The sequence below is a fragment of the Malus sylvestris genome, chromosome 1 (assembly GCF_916048215.2).
Source record: "Malus sylvestris chromosome 1, drMalSylv7.2, whole genome shotgun sequence".
NCBI lineage: Eukaryota > Viridiplantae > Streptophyta > Magnoliopsida > Rosales > Rosaceae > Malus > Malus sylvestris.
In genome coordinates, this window is record NC_062260.1 from 29076357 (window position 1) to 29091294 (window position 14938).

Here is a 14938-nt window from a genome sequence, read left to right on the forward strand (position 1 = left end):
TTAGATGAATTAGGTACACATGATAGATCGTCCCTTGAAGTGGCTCTTTAAAAAGAGATTATCTCATGTCACTAAACTATCATGTGACTATCGTCTATTGGACAGATAGTGGACTTTCTAAACACATTATTGATCATAAACGTATTGAGACTAAAACTTAGTTCCTAGAGCAGCTCTCTACCTATTGACAGTATTGAATCTTAGTCAGCATCTTTAGGACCCCACCTTAAAGTGGGCCACATATGACGTGGCCTGTGGTGAAAGGTCAAAGTGTCAAATGGTAATGTAAAGGGGTCCCACGTTCCTACCCAATCTGTTAATCCAGTTAGAGGTGCAGCTTCATTCTCTCTTATCCTTCACAACAACAATTCACCTCCACAACCACCAGCACCACCATATTCCGCCTAATTCTGAACTTGAACTCGTCCCAACTCACCGATTTAACTCAGTACCAGTAGTACTGCTACTACTGGTGATAAAATGGCTTTGATAAGCCCACAGCTGCAGAGGTTCCTCCTAACCAAACAGCACGGCGGCTCATTCAAGAGCGCCGCCGAAAAAAGCAGCTTTAACATAAAAGCTAGAAGCAGGAGCTGTTCCGCCATTGCAATAGACGCGCCGGGTTCTGCCCTGACCGACGTGGGGGGAATCCGATGGGGTTCGACGAGTCTGCAGGGTGCCCGGGAGGAGATGGAAGACGCTGTCGTTGTCCGGTCTGATGGCCTTGATGGGTTCTCATTTGCCGCCGTTTTTGACGGCCATGCAGGGTTCAACTCGGTCAAGTTCCTCAGGTTTGACATCACTAATTCCAATTCGTTAAAATTTTAGTAAGGGAATTGGACCATGAACATACTAAATGATACTAAAAAACTTAGCTGAGTCGATGTCTTTGATTTTGCTTCACTTTATTGAGATTAAAAGAGCGAGAGATAAAATGTTTAGACTCGAAGATCATATGTGACATGATATACTAGTCTAAGAAAATTACATACTCGCGCATTTTGCGTTTTGCTAGGTATTGCCAATTTTTGTAGTGACGGATTAAAACTGTTTTTTGTAACAGGGATGAGCTCTACAAGGAGTGTTGTGCGGCTTTGCAGGGCGGGCTGCTACTGCGTGGAAACGACTTCAAGGCCATTGGAGAAGCACTGCAGGAGACGTTTGAAAAAGTTGACTCCAAATTGTTAAAATGGTAAGTTCGTTTGGACTGTTTGGTATGAAGCTCTTTTGCTTGTAAGCACTTATGTTAGACGTGTTTTTATTATAAATATGTAGAACTTTTGAGAGAAGCGCTTTTGGTTATCAGAAAACACTTTTAGTTATTCCACTTTTGCTTGTAAGCACTTATGTTAGACGTGTTTTTATTATAAATATGTAGAACTTTTGAGAGAAGCGCTTTTGGTTATCAAAAAACACTTTTAGTTATTCCAAAAGTCGTACCAAAGAAACTCGTAAATTCATTTTGGTTTACATTGCATCAAATGTGTAAACCATGTAGCCTCAAATATGTTTTGTATACACGTATATAATTGGGTTGAAGGTTTAGATGGTGTTTGATTTTGTAAAGGCTCGAAAGCAATGGGGAGGAAGATGAATCTGGTTCGACAGCTACCCTGATGTTCGTTGGAAACGATACACTGGTCATTTCACATGTTGGTGATTCTTGTGTGGTATGTACCTTGTTTCGGTATTTGTGTTTCGTGCAGAACTTCATTTGTCAAAGGCCAGAAAATGATACGAGTGTAGGAATGTTAAGGTTGAGTACGATAGGAAAATGATGAAACAATAAAATTAAGGATTGCAACTTGTATGTAATTTGCTGCATTTATCAGCTGATTGGCTGATGCAGGTTCAATCTTGTTCTGGAAAGGCGGAGGTGCTTACGCATCCTCATAGACCGTACGGAAGCAACAAGGCCTCTCTTCAAGAAATCAAAAGAATCAGAGAAGCAGGTGGATGGGTGTGTTTTTCTATTCTTTGTTTACGATTCTCAATTTTCTTCTGTATAATATGAGAGCTTAGAAACTCCTTTTTAATGACATCGATAATTTATATGTTGAATCTGTTATGACAACTTACGGGGTCTATAGATCAGCAACGGAAGAATTTGTGGTGACATTGCTGTCTCTCGTGCTTTTGGTGACATGCGGTTCAAGACAAAGAAAAACGAGTTCAGTCTTTTAACTTTCTGTTCATCCTTCCAAAACATACGAATCAATTATTATCAGATTTTTTTCGTTGATATATAGATGATCGGAATATGCATATACTGATGGTTTTGTGCATTTGGTAATGGAAAGGATGGTGAAGAAAGGAGTTGAAAAAGGGAGATGGACAGAAAAATTTGCTTCTCGGTGGGTAATCCTTGTGTTCTTGATGACTAGTTTCATCGACTTGTTTGCTTCTTGTAGTTTATGACGCTTTTGATCAGTTCATTGCTAGCCAGTATGAAGTAGAACACTTTCATAAGCATTTAGTTTCTGCACTACACTAAACTTTCAAAATAGAGAGTAGCGGAGTAAGTAGCGTAAATTAGATTGTTCTTTCTCTGTATTTTAGAATGTCATTGTGTCTATCTAAGAATACTTTGATTCAAAGCCCTTTTATGTTATGCCAGAGTACAATTCAGCGGAGACCTTGTTACTGCATCTCCGGATGTTTTTCAAGTAACTTTCGGGACAGATTCAGAATTTGTTCTGTTAGCATCGGATGGCTTATGGGACTACATAAACAGGTCCGTTGGATTTAACGTACTTGGCAGAAAAGCAGATAATTGTCATGTTTTCTCATCAATTTAATCGCTCACGTAAAATTTGGTCACTCGTTCAGCTCAGATGCGGTGACTTTTGTGAGGAATCAGCTTCGAGAACATGGAGATGTGCAGGTTTAACTACTGCCTTCATTTGAATGCGTCAATCTGCTTTAACATTGTAATTCAAATGGTGATCCAATGCTTAAATGTACCGCCTTTTATTCCGTCTGTTTTGCAGCTAGCTTGCGATGCGCTTGCTGAAGCTGCTCTGGTAACAAATTACATAGAATATATGTTTCACTCTACACATATTAGTCAGATTTTTTACTTGGGTTCTTAGTTCTCTAATGAACTGATATTTTCACACATCGAACAGGATCAACGCTCGCAAGATAACATCAGCATTGTCATAGCAGATTTAGGGTAAGTATCTATCTGCTCTGTAATCTGGATTTTCACCTTCCTCTTTAATTTTCAAGATTTTCTGATCTAGTTTTTTTTTTTCATCCGCAGGCGGACAGACTGGCAGGGTTTGCCATTTCAACAACAAAATGTTGTATATGAATTCGGCCAAGCTTTTGCTACGGTTGGGATTGTGTGGCTCGGAATTTGGATCTCAACATCTATGCTTTTGACATGAATCTCCGGATTCCCAAGAATGTATATAACGGAATCATGGAAATCATCAACATAGATTTTCACACGTTTCGTTTGTATAATCTTAACTGTACATGCGAGTACATGCCTCGCACCTTGATACTTTCGGATGCCTTGAAAATTCAAAATACATGTACAACACGCGATTTAGTCACTATTATTTTAGCATCAAACTAAGGAATTGCCTTTGCCTTATACGTCCATAGGGAAATTTCTTACGGTTTTAACGCTCGAGATGAATACAATGTTCTTGTTTTGTTGGTACGGGAATGCAATCAAAACTCCGTCATTTGGAAGCGAATCGACAGAATCGTGAGATTTGCAAGACCAGTGTAGAGTTATTAATTATTCATTCAGTATCAAAGCAATGGATAAGTACATATTTTACACTGCTCATACATATATGTAGCCACACACACTCACACACTCACACACAAACAAGATTTATGCAACAATATATATATCGACGAAGAAACTCGTTCGGGTTGCTATATTAGGTTTGCTTATACGTGATCGAAACCTCGTGGGCGCCTTCTGGGGAGAAAACACTAGTGTTATTAATTCATTAGTTACTTGACTAATAATTAAGCCGAAATTAAGGCAGTCTCATGGGTTCCTGCCACTGCCGGGTTTCCTTCTAGGGTCGTGTTTAGGGTTGGGTCCTGCTTCGTCGTAGTCGTGCACTGCTGCATCGAGCCTCCAAAGCTTCCTCGAATATATTCGGACGCCATTCTTCGTAAACATAATAAAGAATTTGTTAGCAAGAGAAATTAAGCATGAACCGGAAAATTAATCTTAATCGTAACTAATGATGTATTTATGATAAAAACCCTAGAACAAACAGTAGATATTCTACCTTGTGAAGCAAGTGAATGGGATCAATGTCCTTGAAGCCTTCATTAACAATGCCTACAAAGTGTACTTATGTCAGCATATTAGGCTACCCAAAAAAGTTACATGCAAATAGAAATGGGATTTAAGGTAAAGCGGACGAGCCATATATGCACTCAAGTTCACATCTCCCTCGAGATGCATTATATCATGCAGAAGAAGAGTATATGTGCTCACCTGAAGATAAGGGAAGTATGAGAAGTGCTGAGAGGAAAAGCACTTGCAGAAGAAGAAAGCCATTGATTCTAACAGCCATGGCTTATTTTCTTCTTCCTTTCCTTGTATGATGAATAGTTCAAATGGTGAAGAATCCTGGATGGTTCTTGCAAGGGGAGGTGGGGGAAGAGAGGGTGGGCTTTATGCTAACTGGGAATCAGAGTTAGGGAGTGAGTGGAAGCGTATGCACAATGTGTGTGTTTCTGTGTGTATGTGTGTGTGTGTGTGTGAGAGAGAGAGAGAGAGAGAGAGAGAGATGTTGGTAGAGAGAGAGAGAGATGTTGGTGTTTCAATTGTGTGCACTTCTCACCGTCCAATAGCTAGCAACCGAATGATCAAATGTTGCCCACAACACTTAAGTTAAATGCACTGTTTCCATTTCCTTTGGTGTCAAGTAAAAGAAAAAGATATATTGACGCATGTGGAAACAAAAACAACAATATTCCTTGCATGGCTCAAATTCTAGAGGAGGGTTCTCTCCTCTCTTATTTCTATTTTCTTTAATCTTCTTTTTTGATTTGGATCGTTTAAAAGAAATTTAACGATTTGAAATTGTGTCACATATTTTGTAAATCTTATTTTATTGAATAAAAGTAATAAAATAAAACTCATTAAATATATAGCATAAATCTAACATCAAATTTCTTTTAAACAGTTCAAATTGAAAGGAGGGGGAGGGGAAGAGACAGAAAGGGGCGAGAGATAATCCAAGTCCCAAATTCTAGCTATTTTCTGCCTACTTTTTTGGGGTTTTAACTATTTATCACTTTTTAATATGTTAATTTGCTTCCCTTTTTTGTTTTTTCCTGTCTTTCACGATTTTGTGTCGACATTGATGCATTCCCTAGTAAGATTAGTCGAAGGGACAAGGATCCTCTTCAGATTCTTTCTGTGAGGATTCAAAAATCGATCATTCATGTCCATTTATCGTATATTGTACAATTAGTTTTTGTTAGGTACTATTTATATTCAATTTTAAATTAAAATTTTAAAATAATTTCTAACCACACAATGTACGATGAAGGGACACGTTTGATTGATTCTCTGGATCCCCACAAAAAGGATCATATTCCTAGTCGAAGCTATTTTATTTAGGGAAAAGGATCATCTCCGGATCCCTTCCACCAAATCCACCAATCTGAGCCCTTGAAATTTGATCAAACGGCTAAAGTTATTATAATTTTTAAAAGGGTTCATGTTTTTAGCCATTCGATCAAATTTCAAGGACTCAGATTGATGAATTTAGTGGATTTGATAGAAGAGATCCAGAGGGGATCCCTTTGCTTTATTTAGATATGCTCCTCCCATTGTTTCAATGGTTGACGGATGTACCTTCCAAGTGCCCATTGTTCCAGTAAAAGTTAATAAACTAAGTAGATTTATTTGGCTCATGGTCTGCAAAGAAATTGTTCGAATCATGACGAGATGACTACTACAAAAACCCTAGACTTAAAGTTTCAAGATTGTAAACTTTAGTGTAGGGCATCATGATCACGTGTCTGGTCAGCTTAGCTACTTTCATAATAATATGAGCTTTCTGTATGTATTTATCATCTGACTCTAGTTAAATTTAACTCTCTAAATGCATGGAAATCTAACTATGTAAAAGTGTCTAATCAGTTACGTAATCAGGTTGTCTTATTGAAATCTTTCTTCCTTTAAAATACAGAAAAGTATTGACATCCTTTTCTTTGATAATGTCAATTACGTTTTCCTCATCTACAAGTAAATTTCGTAATGGAACTTTGCTTTTTAAATTCCACAATGACACACGACAGCCATCATTTTCTATAGGAAATTCAAGCCATATTATGCTCTCTCTTCCCCTCATGGACTTCATTTTCCGTGGTACCAAACACCATGAGTGGAAAATGTGGTTTTGGTCCCCAAATTTCTGCTTTCATCGATCACTTTCTGGCTGGTCAATGGATGAAGACAAGCAAACATAGAGCTAGAGTGGACCACAGAAAAAAATCAAATGGGAAGAAGTGACCCACTAGTTGTAGAGGGACAGCACTATGATCATGGTGTGAGGGGAGCAAGTCAACATTCTTGAAGTCAGTATTTGTAATTTCTTCGATATTATTAATATTTCCATGGAAATATTTGAAAAATCATAGAAAAATATGGGAAGATGAAGTCTAAACTTCACTAAATATAAGAAAAACTCTTAAATTTCAGCTAAAATCAACAGATTTAAACGATATTTCCAACATCTCAGTTAATATTGGAGAAACTCTTATATTTCGTCTAAACAAGTGCTTGACATTCCCTAAAATTTTATTTTAAATTTTCATTATTTCCATCGAAAACAGCTGTTATCGAAATCCATATCGATATATCCATCGATATTTCCACAAATTTACATATCAATATTTTCACCAATACCAATATTTTAAACATTGCTTGAAGTACTGTATATACCAACACGAACATGATCCAATACTAGTTGATAATCCAACATTAATTCAAGACTACAAATAAAAGTTTCAATAACTAATCATCTCCCAAGAGAGTTTTTGTTGGTAATGATGGTGTCTGCATGTTGAACCACAAATTAAACTCCGTTCTCGGCAAAGGTTCTAGGTTGTCGGGGAAGCAATACCATATCACAAATGATATTCACCATAAGAAAGACTAATGGGAACTCTCATGGTTATATCATAAGCGGAAGTTAAAACACATGTTAATTAATTATTAGCACACGATTGATTTTAAATATTTTTGCAGTAACATATGTAAGTAATTTTCTCTCATTTACCAAAAAGGACTTCCTTGCAACATGAGATTTTAGTCCATACTCCATAGCATGGATGAGAGAGAAGTAGCTAGTGCTCTCTCTACAGGGATTTGGTGTCACCATCTTAAACACAAAGTGGTACATTCTATTCATTTTGGATTTCTTACTGTCATGATGTCATCCTATCTTTATGGGATTAAGACTCTCTCAGGATTTAACAGTCCGGAGCCTGTGGATCGAGTAATTCGGACTTTTTAATTTAAATTATGCGGTTTTTATTAGTCAATTTCACTGGCCCACCTCACATACACAACCTCTCCCTCTCTCTCCAACGGCCAGATATATATATATATATATATATATCTCTCTCTCTTTCTCTTGAACGGGGTGAATTGCCCTGTCCATGCTCTCCAGAGTGTGAGATTCGAAGAAGATCTCAATCCCCCTCTATGCTTCTTTTTTCTTTGGATAAAAAAAAAACTCATGTCATCTACTCTACCCATGCAGAGGATATTGGAATGCACAAGTTTTCTTCATGCGTAATTCGTGTTCTACCCTCCAGTTACACATTAGTTTTCTTCATTTTCCCCTACGTACTTTGAAATTAGAGAGTTATTCATTCCAATCCAATCTTAGTACCAAACTGAGACCTCCATTTAATAACATCAAATCCACTTCTTTTGGTTTTGGTTTCGATTTTGGTTTCATAAGGACTCAGTCATGACTGACCTCAAATGGTGTGGCGGGGGGATTACCGACTCAGTCATGACTGACCTCACATGGTGTGGCGGGGGGATTACCAATACCACTACCAAAAACGATGTTGAATATGTAAAAGTGGTTGTATTGTATTGTATTGCATTGTATTGGTGGCAGTCATATCACAAAAGCTCACACCACCTTCTTTGAACTTGCCTTCGAAAGTTGGAAACCTACCATCTTCTTGTCCCTTCAGAAGTTTGGATGAATTCATGACACGTTTACTTATTTGGAACGAGGAAAAATAAATTTTGGGAAAAGTACAAGAATTGGGAATGGAATCAACGACCAAAGTAGCCCCCCAAGTCAATCAGATTCTTGAATTTTCGGATGCGTACAGAAAACACAAGAAAACCAAGAATCGTAATAATTCTAATTCTCAATTAAGTAAATATGGTCAAAACTAGGCGATCCTATCTTCTCTTCTCAGACCAACTGTTTAATCACTTTCTATCCCACTCCTACATTTACCTTCCAATCAGAAAATCCTAATTCCAAAATTACATAACGACTATTAGCACTCCAAAATTACCAAACGATTATTAGCACTCCCAAAAAGTCATAGTGCACTTCCAAAACGTCCGAGCTTAAATAATGCAAAATTCGGCCCGAGTCAACGTGTCCATGGTTTTCCAATGCCAAAATCTTAAAGCCTCAAACAACACGATAATAATTCAACCAAAGTGTATAGCTATGCATAAAATTCTGGAAGATATCCATTTAAAAACAACACAAGAACTGAGGCAGATAAACAAATACAATGCCTCTCCCAAACTTCCCAGCAAAATAATCCTAGCTATGCTATCACAATTCGTGACGTTTAATGATAACAAACTTCCATAAGGCGGACATGACCCGAAAAAAAATATGATTACATGTTCCCCAAGCAAAAGAAGAAGAAAAAAGTTCATCTGTCTTTCAAAACGCGACGTAACAATGATTTTATGAATGCATATGGTATGGGACATATAGCTAACTTGACCTTCTAACAATGACCAATATGAGAATGAATGATGATGCAACGCAGGATCTGCGTTTCCATGAGTTCGTGGTGACACTCAAAACTTCAGCGAACTGGAGGCAGTCTGGATTGCTAGGGAAATACTCTGGTATATGCACTGACTAAGACAGGCAAAAATATGATGAGATGCAAACAAGATAACAGGAGCGGACGAGATTCAGGAATGAAGACCTGATATGGAGATTTTCAGGAATACGGCACCTGGGTTAGTGATAAGATGCCAGCACCCGAACAAAATTAGGCATTATTCGTCCAGTCTGACCCCAATCTCGTTGGAGGAAATCATCAGGGGTGGTGGTATAGGTAAACAAGATCTTGTTTGGCGTTCAGAGCCAATTTACCTCAGGGACACAGAAATGCGGCCTTCGTGAATGTCACTTACCTTTCCCTTTTTTGTTAGTTTTCATTGCAGGCCTTAACCCACATCTGGGACACTCACTACCCGCTCTTCCTCCTTGACAAAACCAGGACCCAAGCCCTTGGGGCTGATGCAATTGTTAGTCACAACTTTTGGAGATGATGCAAGTTAGCGACAACTTGAAGACTGACAGTTTCAGTTGTCTGAAAATGGCGATGCTTGACACATGCAATCCTATGACCCAACTCAACACCCAAATGCATGCAGGGACTCCAAACAAATAGAATATACCGAATGGCAGTAGCTTCAAACTGAAATGGCACGACTGATGGCCATCTTGGCCCATTCTGCAGATTCTTTAATCAAATTGTCTTCAGAAGACAAGCACTCATTTAAAAAGTCTCTGCACGATTGAGATTGCTGTATCAAAGAACCAGCATTATTTCCCAGTGTATCTGCTAGATCTCCAAGGACACCAATGGCTGTTTTCATCACCACTTCATCCCTACATGCAAGTAAATTAAAAATAAAATGTCAGAAAAACACAACAAAAAATTGTAATGTGTAATAACAACGGAACAGTAGATCAACTCACATATCTTTCCTCTTGTATAAGCTATCCAAGAACTGCAGGATGTGTGGAGCATAAGATATCAAAACCTGGGTTTTCGGGGAGTTCTTGAAACCTTGGAAAATCCCAGAATATGCCTCCAAGATTCCGTTTCTCAGAGAATTGGTGTACTCTGTCATTACATCATCAGCACTTGCTGTGTGAGCAGACATCTCTGCAGCACTCTGAATCATTGGCATGGCGTACATCAAGTACTTATCAAAGTTCTCTCCTATTGCAAGAGCTATATCACCAAAGCAGGAGAATATAGGAGGCTTTACGGAACGGTGCAACTGGTTGCTTGATAAATCCTTGAGAAGCTGGGTCATAATTCCATCACAATAAGGCAGAATCTTATCTTCCACTGCTCTACAAATATCTCCTACAACACCAACCGTGACAGCACAGATTTGGTACTCCTCAAAATTTTGAAGCCCCATTTCGAGATACTTGTAAAACTCAGGCAAGTATTTTGCAAAATCCGGGCCACTTGTATATGCAAGGGCCCCAATGGCAAGCATGGCTTCCTCATGGACAGTTGCACTTCTACAAGCAAATACCCTCAAGAAAAGTCCCATTATCTGATCTGCGTATGGCATGAACACATATTTTGTGGGCTCTGATGAACCTAGTTTCTGAATAATGACCTGTAAACACCCACAAAGAAGTCCTTGTAGTTCACTCTGCCTCTCTTTCTCATCAGATGCAAGCTGCTGGCCCTCAAGAGTCTGATGCAGTTCAATCATGATAACGGGAATAAGTTGCAACACCATGGGGGCAGTTTCATCAGTCGAACATCTGACGACTTCATTCAACGCTTCATATGCAGCAGTCCTTAATCGTGATTCCCCCGCATCTGGTCTGTGGGTAACAGTGAGTAGAGCCCGTACAATTTCCTGGAAAAAAGGAGCAATGGGAGATGACGGGCCAAAATCCTCATAACCCTGGGCCAGAAAATAGAGAGCACCGCATGCCTTCTCAGCGACATTTGGAACATCTTTCATGCTCTGAAGAAGAACTGTGATGATCTGTTGGCAGTTTTCTGGGGTAATTATGGGTGTATCCATAGTTGAACCATGAAGGAATTCAAAAATTCTTCCCAATGTCCAGGCAGTAGTGTCCTTCACATGGTTGTTTGGGTCCTTTGTTAAAGCACTGAGCATGAACGTCATAGCAACATTGACAATAGATGTTAACTTGTTTGGCGAAGGACCCTCCAAGATGGAACCAAACGCATAAGTAGCTGCTTCTCTTTGCCTCCAATCTGGTTTTGTTATGTTCTCTTCGATGAAAGGCATAACAAGTGGAACGATATCATCTCCCACTGTCCGAGCAACCAACCCAAGGCAAGTCCCCCCAGCCATAGCAATATTCCAAGCCCCATCTTCCTCCTGATCATCTTCCTGCTTAAGAAGCGTCTCCAAAAGCATAGGGACAAGGGCAGGGATTGCCTGCTTGATAAAGTAGAAGCAAGGAATATCAGAGTCCCCACTAAAATCACCCACATAATCATCCAATATATCGATCTCCTCATCACAAATCGAACTCCAGAATTCAATGGCTTGAAGAGCAACAGGTTCCTGGTCTTCCCTTACAGCTTTTGCTGTGATGCTAAATATGTCCTGAATGTAAGGGGCTAATTTCTCGTAATAAGATGAAGAAATGGAAACTAAACACTCAAAAGCTGCCTGTCGAATCTTCACTTCAGGGGACAGAGTTGCCTCACAGACAACTCTCATAATATAATCACGCTCCATGTCATTGCTAAAATTGGCCTGAGCAAAATTCAAAGCATTGTACAGTGCTCGGGTAGCAGCAAGCCTAACATCATTGTTCCCTTCAGTTGCGTTCATACCCTGAACTACAGCTGTCAGTATTTTATTCACTTGATCTTGATCCACGACATCAGAAGAGATTTCCTCACACAAATACCCAAGAGTCTCTAAAGTGGCTTGCTTTACATGAGCTGGTAACCGGTGAATATTTGACAATAGTGATCCAATCAGTTCCGGCCACTGTTTCATGGGCAACTCAATGCCCGCAACCTTTGCAATAACTTGAGAGGTAGTTGAACGGGCATCAGCTACAGGAGAAGTGAGGATCTGTAACAAGAACATCTTAATCTGCGCTTTCACAGAAGTTTCCAATGCAAGCCATCTTTGAACAAGCTCCAACTTTCTAGGTTGTTCTTTAGCATCCAGGGCATTCTTAAGTATCAGACCTGCTAATTTTCGGCTTTCAACAGGTTTTTCTTCATTTGCTAGCTCTCTAGAAAGAGACAACAAGAACGATGAAAGATCTTGCTCCTGAAACTGTTTCAAACTCTCTTCAGCATGATTCCGTACCACTCCATCTATAGATTGAGCATTCAGAAGCACCTGGGTAACTTCCATTGATGTATAGTATCTGCGAGTGTAAAATTTTAATTGCTTAGACATATTAGAGAAATACAAGAGGATAGGAGACAAATAAATCATAGCATTTTACAGAGAGCGAAAAACTGTCGAAAATCAGGTTTAGTAAAAATTAACATCATGCAAGAATAGAAAATTTATTAGGCTAGAAAATCTTTTCCGTTCCACCAATTTGGTTTCCAGAAAGACGTCTAACTGAAACTGCAAACCCCTGAATTTGCTCGGAAAACCATTCCCCAACTCACTGCAAGGTGTAACAATGCGTATATTTAACAATTGAAATCAGTAGGAACTACACACACAAACCTGGCGGGATACAACATTTCACCGCAACTCAGTAAATTATCAGGAAACCAAATTTTAACATAAAAGAAATTTACTACCCACACGATATACCTTAAAATTTTCAAATGCAATCAACAAAAAACCCTACTCCATCTAATCACCAGAACCCTAGTTGTACGGATAACAACAGCAACAACCGAGTCTTATCCCACTACGTGGTACATGGGCTCGGCTATATGAATCCTAGAATATTGAGTGCGCCAAGTCTTCGGTTCTGCGCCTAGTTGTACGGACAACAACAGCAATAACAAATCTTATCCCACTACGTGGTACGTGAGGTCAGCTACATGAATCCTAGAACGTTGAGTGCGCCAGGCCTTCGGTTTTGCGCCTAGTTGTACGGATGCACAAACAAATCCACAACCGAACAAATCCCCCACTAAGAAATCCAAACCACAACCAAAGACAAACAATTTCATGGATCGGATGAAATTTCATACAAAATTGCCTACATCTCCAACAAACACCAACAAAAACAACTTTAAAAATCACAAAACGCAACCCTAGGCCATCAAATTACTCGAAACTTTAACGCATCAAATTCCAATTCAGCGAATCGAACCGGAACAATCAGGATCAGACAAACACAGAGATATGCAAAAATCCTAGTTACCACTGCAACAGCATCGACGTTTCGAACAGGACAGCGATGGAATTACCTGAAAAAAGAACCGTACGGATGTGGATCGGTACCAGAAAGTCTTCCTCGGAGACAGCGACAGAGACAGACGCAGAGGACAGAGAAGCAAATTGCTACGATGGACTCGGATTGCAGAAAGCAATCAACTTTTTCTTTCTTTTCCTTTTTTTTTTGTCAAAAAAATTGGTTGCGATAATTTTGTTTCGTGGGGCCTATTTATAGTCGGAAATTTTAACGAAAATTTCGGTATTATTTATTTTAATGAAAAATTATATTTTTATATTAAAAAGTCAATCCTAATATTATTTATTTACTCTTTATTTTATCTTTCTCATTAAAATTTAAAATTCTCAAATTCTTTTCATTAATTTTCTCTTTATTAGTAAACCTTTCCCGGCAATATGATTTCGTACGAATTGACTCGGGCCGAAAGTTATGGGCCCATCTTTTGGACCGGAGAGCTTGGGCTTCTTATTTTTTGAATTTTTCTTTTGGGCCAAGTAACTGATTTTTAAACTGTTGGTTTCTTGAACCGTATGTAAAAAGGGTATAACTGGTATTTTATAATTCGGTTGATAAATGCTGCTTTTTAGGTCATAGTATAGATGGTAAGTTTTCGCTCTTGTTTTTGAAATTTGGAAAGAGTTAACAAAACCCTAACCCCAGGTGCGGATGGAAATAGGGACCGAGGTGGTCTCAGGATGAGTTCAAAAAGTATACATATGAAGGTCTTCTGAGGACTTTTTGAATGTTTGGTACGGGTCTCTTTTGTGTCTGCTGAATGTTTGATGTAATGCATGCTAGGCATATGTCGACATGTCGTGTTAAGAGCACTCAACGAGTTCTCTCTATATCATAATTGCTTTGGCATATGCCGATGTATTTTTACATGTGCACAACAAACTCACTAAGTGAATAAACTGATTTGGTATTTAACATTGGGACCTCCAAAGTTCAAATATCCGCCACTACCGAACTTTAACCCTAACCCTAATGCTCTGTTGATTGGTTATTCAATTATGCGGATCATAACAGCATTGCCGTTGCCGGGCATGATATTGTTAAGCCAATATATGTAACTGGAAAGGGATCCTCTCCGGATCCCTTCCACCAAATCCACCAAATCACCTAATCCGGGCCCTTGAAATTTGATTTAAAGGCTAAAGTTATTATAACTTTTAAAGGGGTCCCTGTTTGTAGCCGTTGGATCAAATTTCAAGGGCCTGGATTGATTGATTTGGTGAATTTGATGGAAGGGATCCCGAGAGGATCCCTTTCCTATGTAACTGAACATTTTCAAAACAAATCAGTAATTTGAAGCTTGCTATAAATTGATTGTGTTTCTTTTTATATATAATTCTCTTCTGTCATCTCGTCTGCCATTCAGATTCAACCATCTAGCGTCTACGAAGAAAATGGAAGAAGATTTTGAACAGCACAAGAAAGTGGAAGAAACAGCTCCTTATGAACACAGCAGAATCCAAGCGAGTAAATATTGATACCATGCATGCTGCTTATGCTATTGCAATTTCTAT

General features: G+C 38.9%; 3 protein-coding genes across 4 annotated transcripts; 1 reads left to right on the forward strand and 2 right to left on the reverse strand.

Annotated features, from left to right (window-relative positions):
- The first annotated feature begins 338 nt into the window (after positions 1–338).
- Positions 339–3582, forward strand: LOC126624646 (protein phosphatase 2C 57-like). Its single transcript, XM_050293731.1, has 11 exons — positions 339–791; positions 1064–1192; positions 1568–1670; positions 1850–1960; positions 2091–2170; positions 2301–2354; positions 2618–2734; positions 2830–2884; positions 2991–3023; positions 3129–3175; positions 3266–3582. Exons 1-11 carry the CDS (start codon positions 481–483, stop codon positions 3390–3392), a joined length of 1167 nt encoding a protein of 388 aa, XP_050149688.1. The 5' UTR covers positions 339–480; the 3' UTR covers positions 3393–3582.
- A 160-nt stretch (positions 3583–3742) lies between these two features.
- LOC126624655 (uncharacterized) lies at positions 3743–4805 on the reverse strand. The gene is made up of 3 exons (XM_050293740.1): positions 4478–4805; positions 4266–4318; positions 3743–4141 (listed from the first exon to the last, which is right to left on the reverse strand). The coding sequence occupies exons 1-3, from the start codon at positions 4554–4556 to the stop codon at positions 4016–4018; spliced, it is 258 nt and encodes an 85-aa protein (XP_050149697.1). The 5' UTR covers positions 4557–4805; the 3' UTR covers positions 3743–4015.
- A 3883-nt stretch (positions 4806–8688) lies between these two features.
- On the reverse strand, positions 8689–13589 carry LOC126624663 (importin subunit beta-1-like). Of its 2 annotated transcripts, none has more exons than XM_050293750.1 (3): positions 13423–13589; positions 9990–12410; positions 8689–9899 (listed from the first exon to the last, which is right to left on the reverse strand). In XM_050293750.1, the coding sequence occupies exons 2-3, from the start codon at positions 12395–12397 to the stop codon at positions 9701–9703; spliced, it is 2607 nt and encodes an 868-aa protein (XP_050149707.1). In that variant the 5' UTR covers positions 12398–12410; positions 13423–13589; the 3' UTR covers positions 8689–9700. The 2 variants fall into 2 exon arrangements, with proteins under 2 accessions (XP_050149707.1, XP_050149716.1); XM_050293759.1 differs by lacking the exon at positions 13423–13589 and adding an exon at positions 13377–13395.
- Positions 13590–14938: the final 1349 nt, after the last annotated feature.

Coding starts and splice junctions, on each gene's coding strand:
- LOC126624663 (XM_050293750.1), bottom strand. CDS start 12,397: ATGGAAGTTACCCAGGTGCTTCTGAATGCTCAATCTATAGATGGAGTG. Junction 9,900..9,989: donor TTATACAAGAGGAAAGATAT/GTGAGTTGATCT, acceptor ACTTGCATGTAG/GGATGAAGTGGTGATGAAAA.
- LOC126624655 (XM_050293740.1), bottom strand. CDS start 4,556: ATGGCTGTTAGAATCAATGGCTTTCTTCTTCTGCAAGTGCTTTTCCTC. Junction 4,319..4,477: donor CATACTTCCCTTATCTTCAG/GTGAGCACATAT, acceptor TACACTTTGTAG/GCATTGTTAATGAAGGCTTC. Junction 4,142..4,265: donor CCATTCACTTGCTTCACAAG/GTAGAATATCTA, acceptor ATGTTTACGAAG/AATGGCGTCCGAATATATTC.
- LOC126624646 (XM_050293731.1), top strand. CDS start 481: ATGGCTTTGATAAGCCCACAGCTGCAGAGGTTCCTCCTAACCAAACAG. Junction 1,961..2,090: donor TCAGAGAAGCAGGTGGATGG/GTGTGTTTTTCT, acceptor CGGGGTCTATAG/ATCAGCAACGGAAGAATTTG. Junction 2,171..2,300: donor TTCAAGACAAAGAAAAACGA/GTTCAGTCTTTT, acceptor GGTAATGGAAAG/GATGGTGAAGAAAGGAGTTG.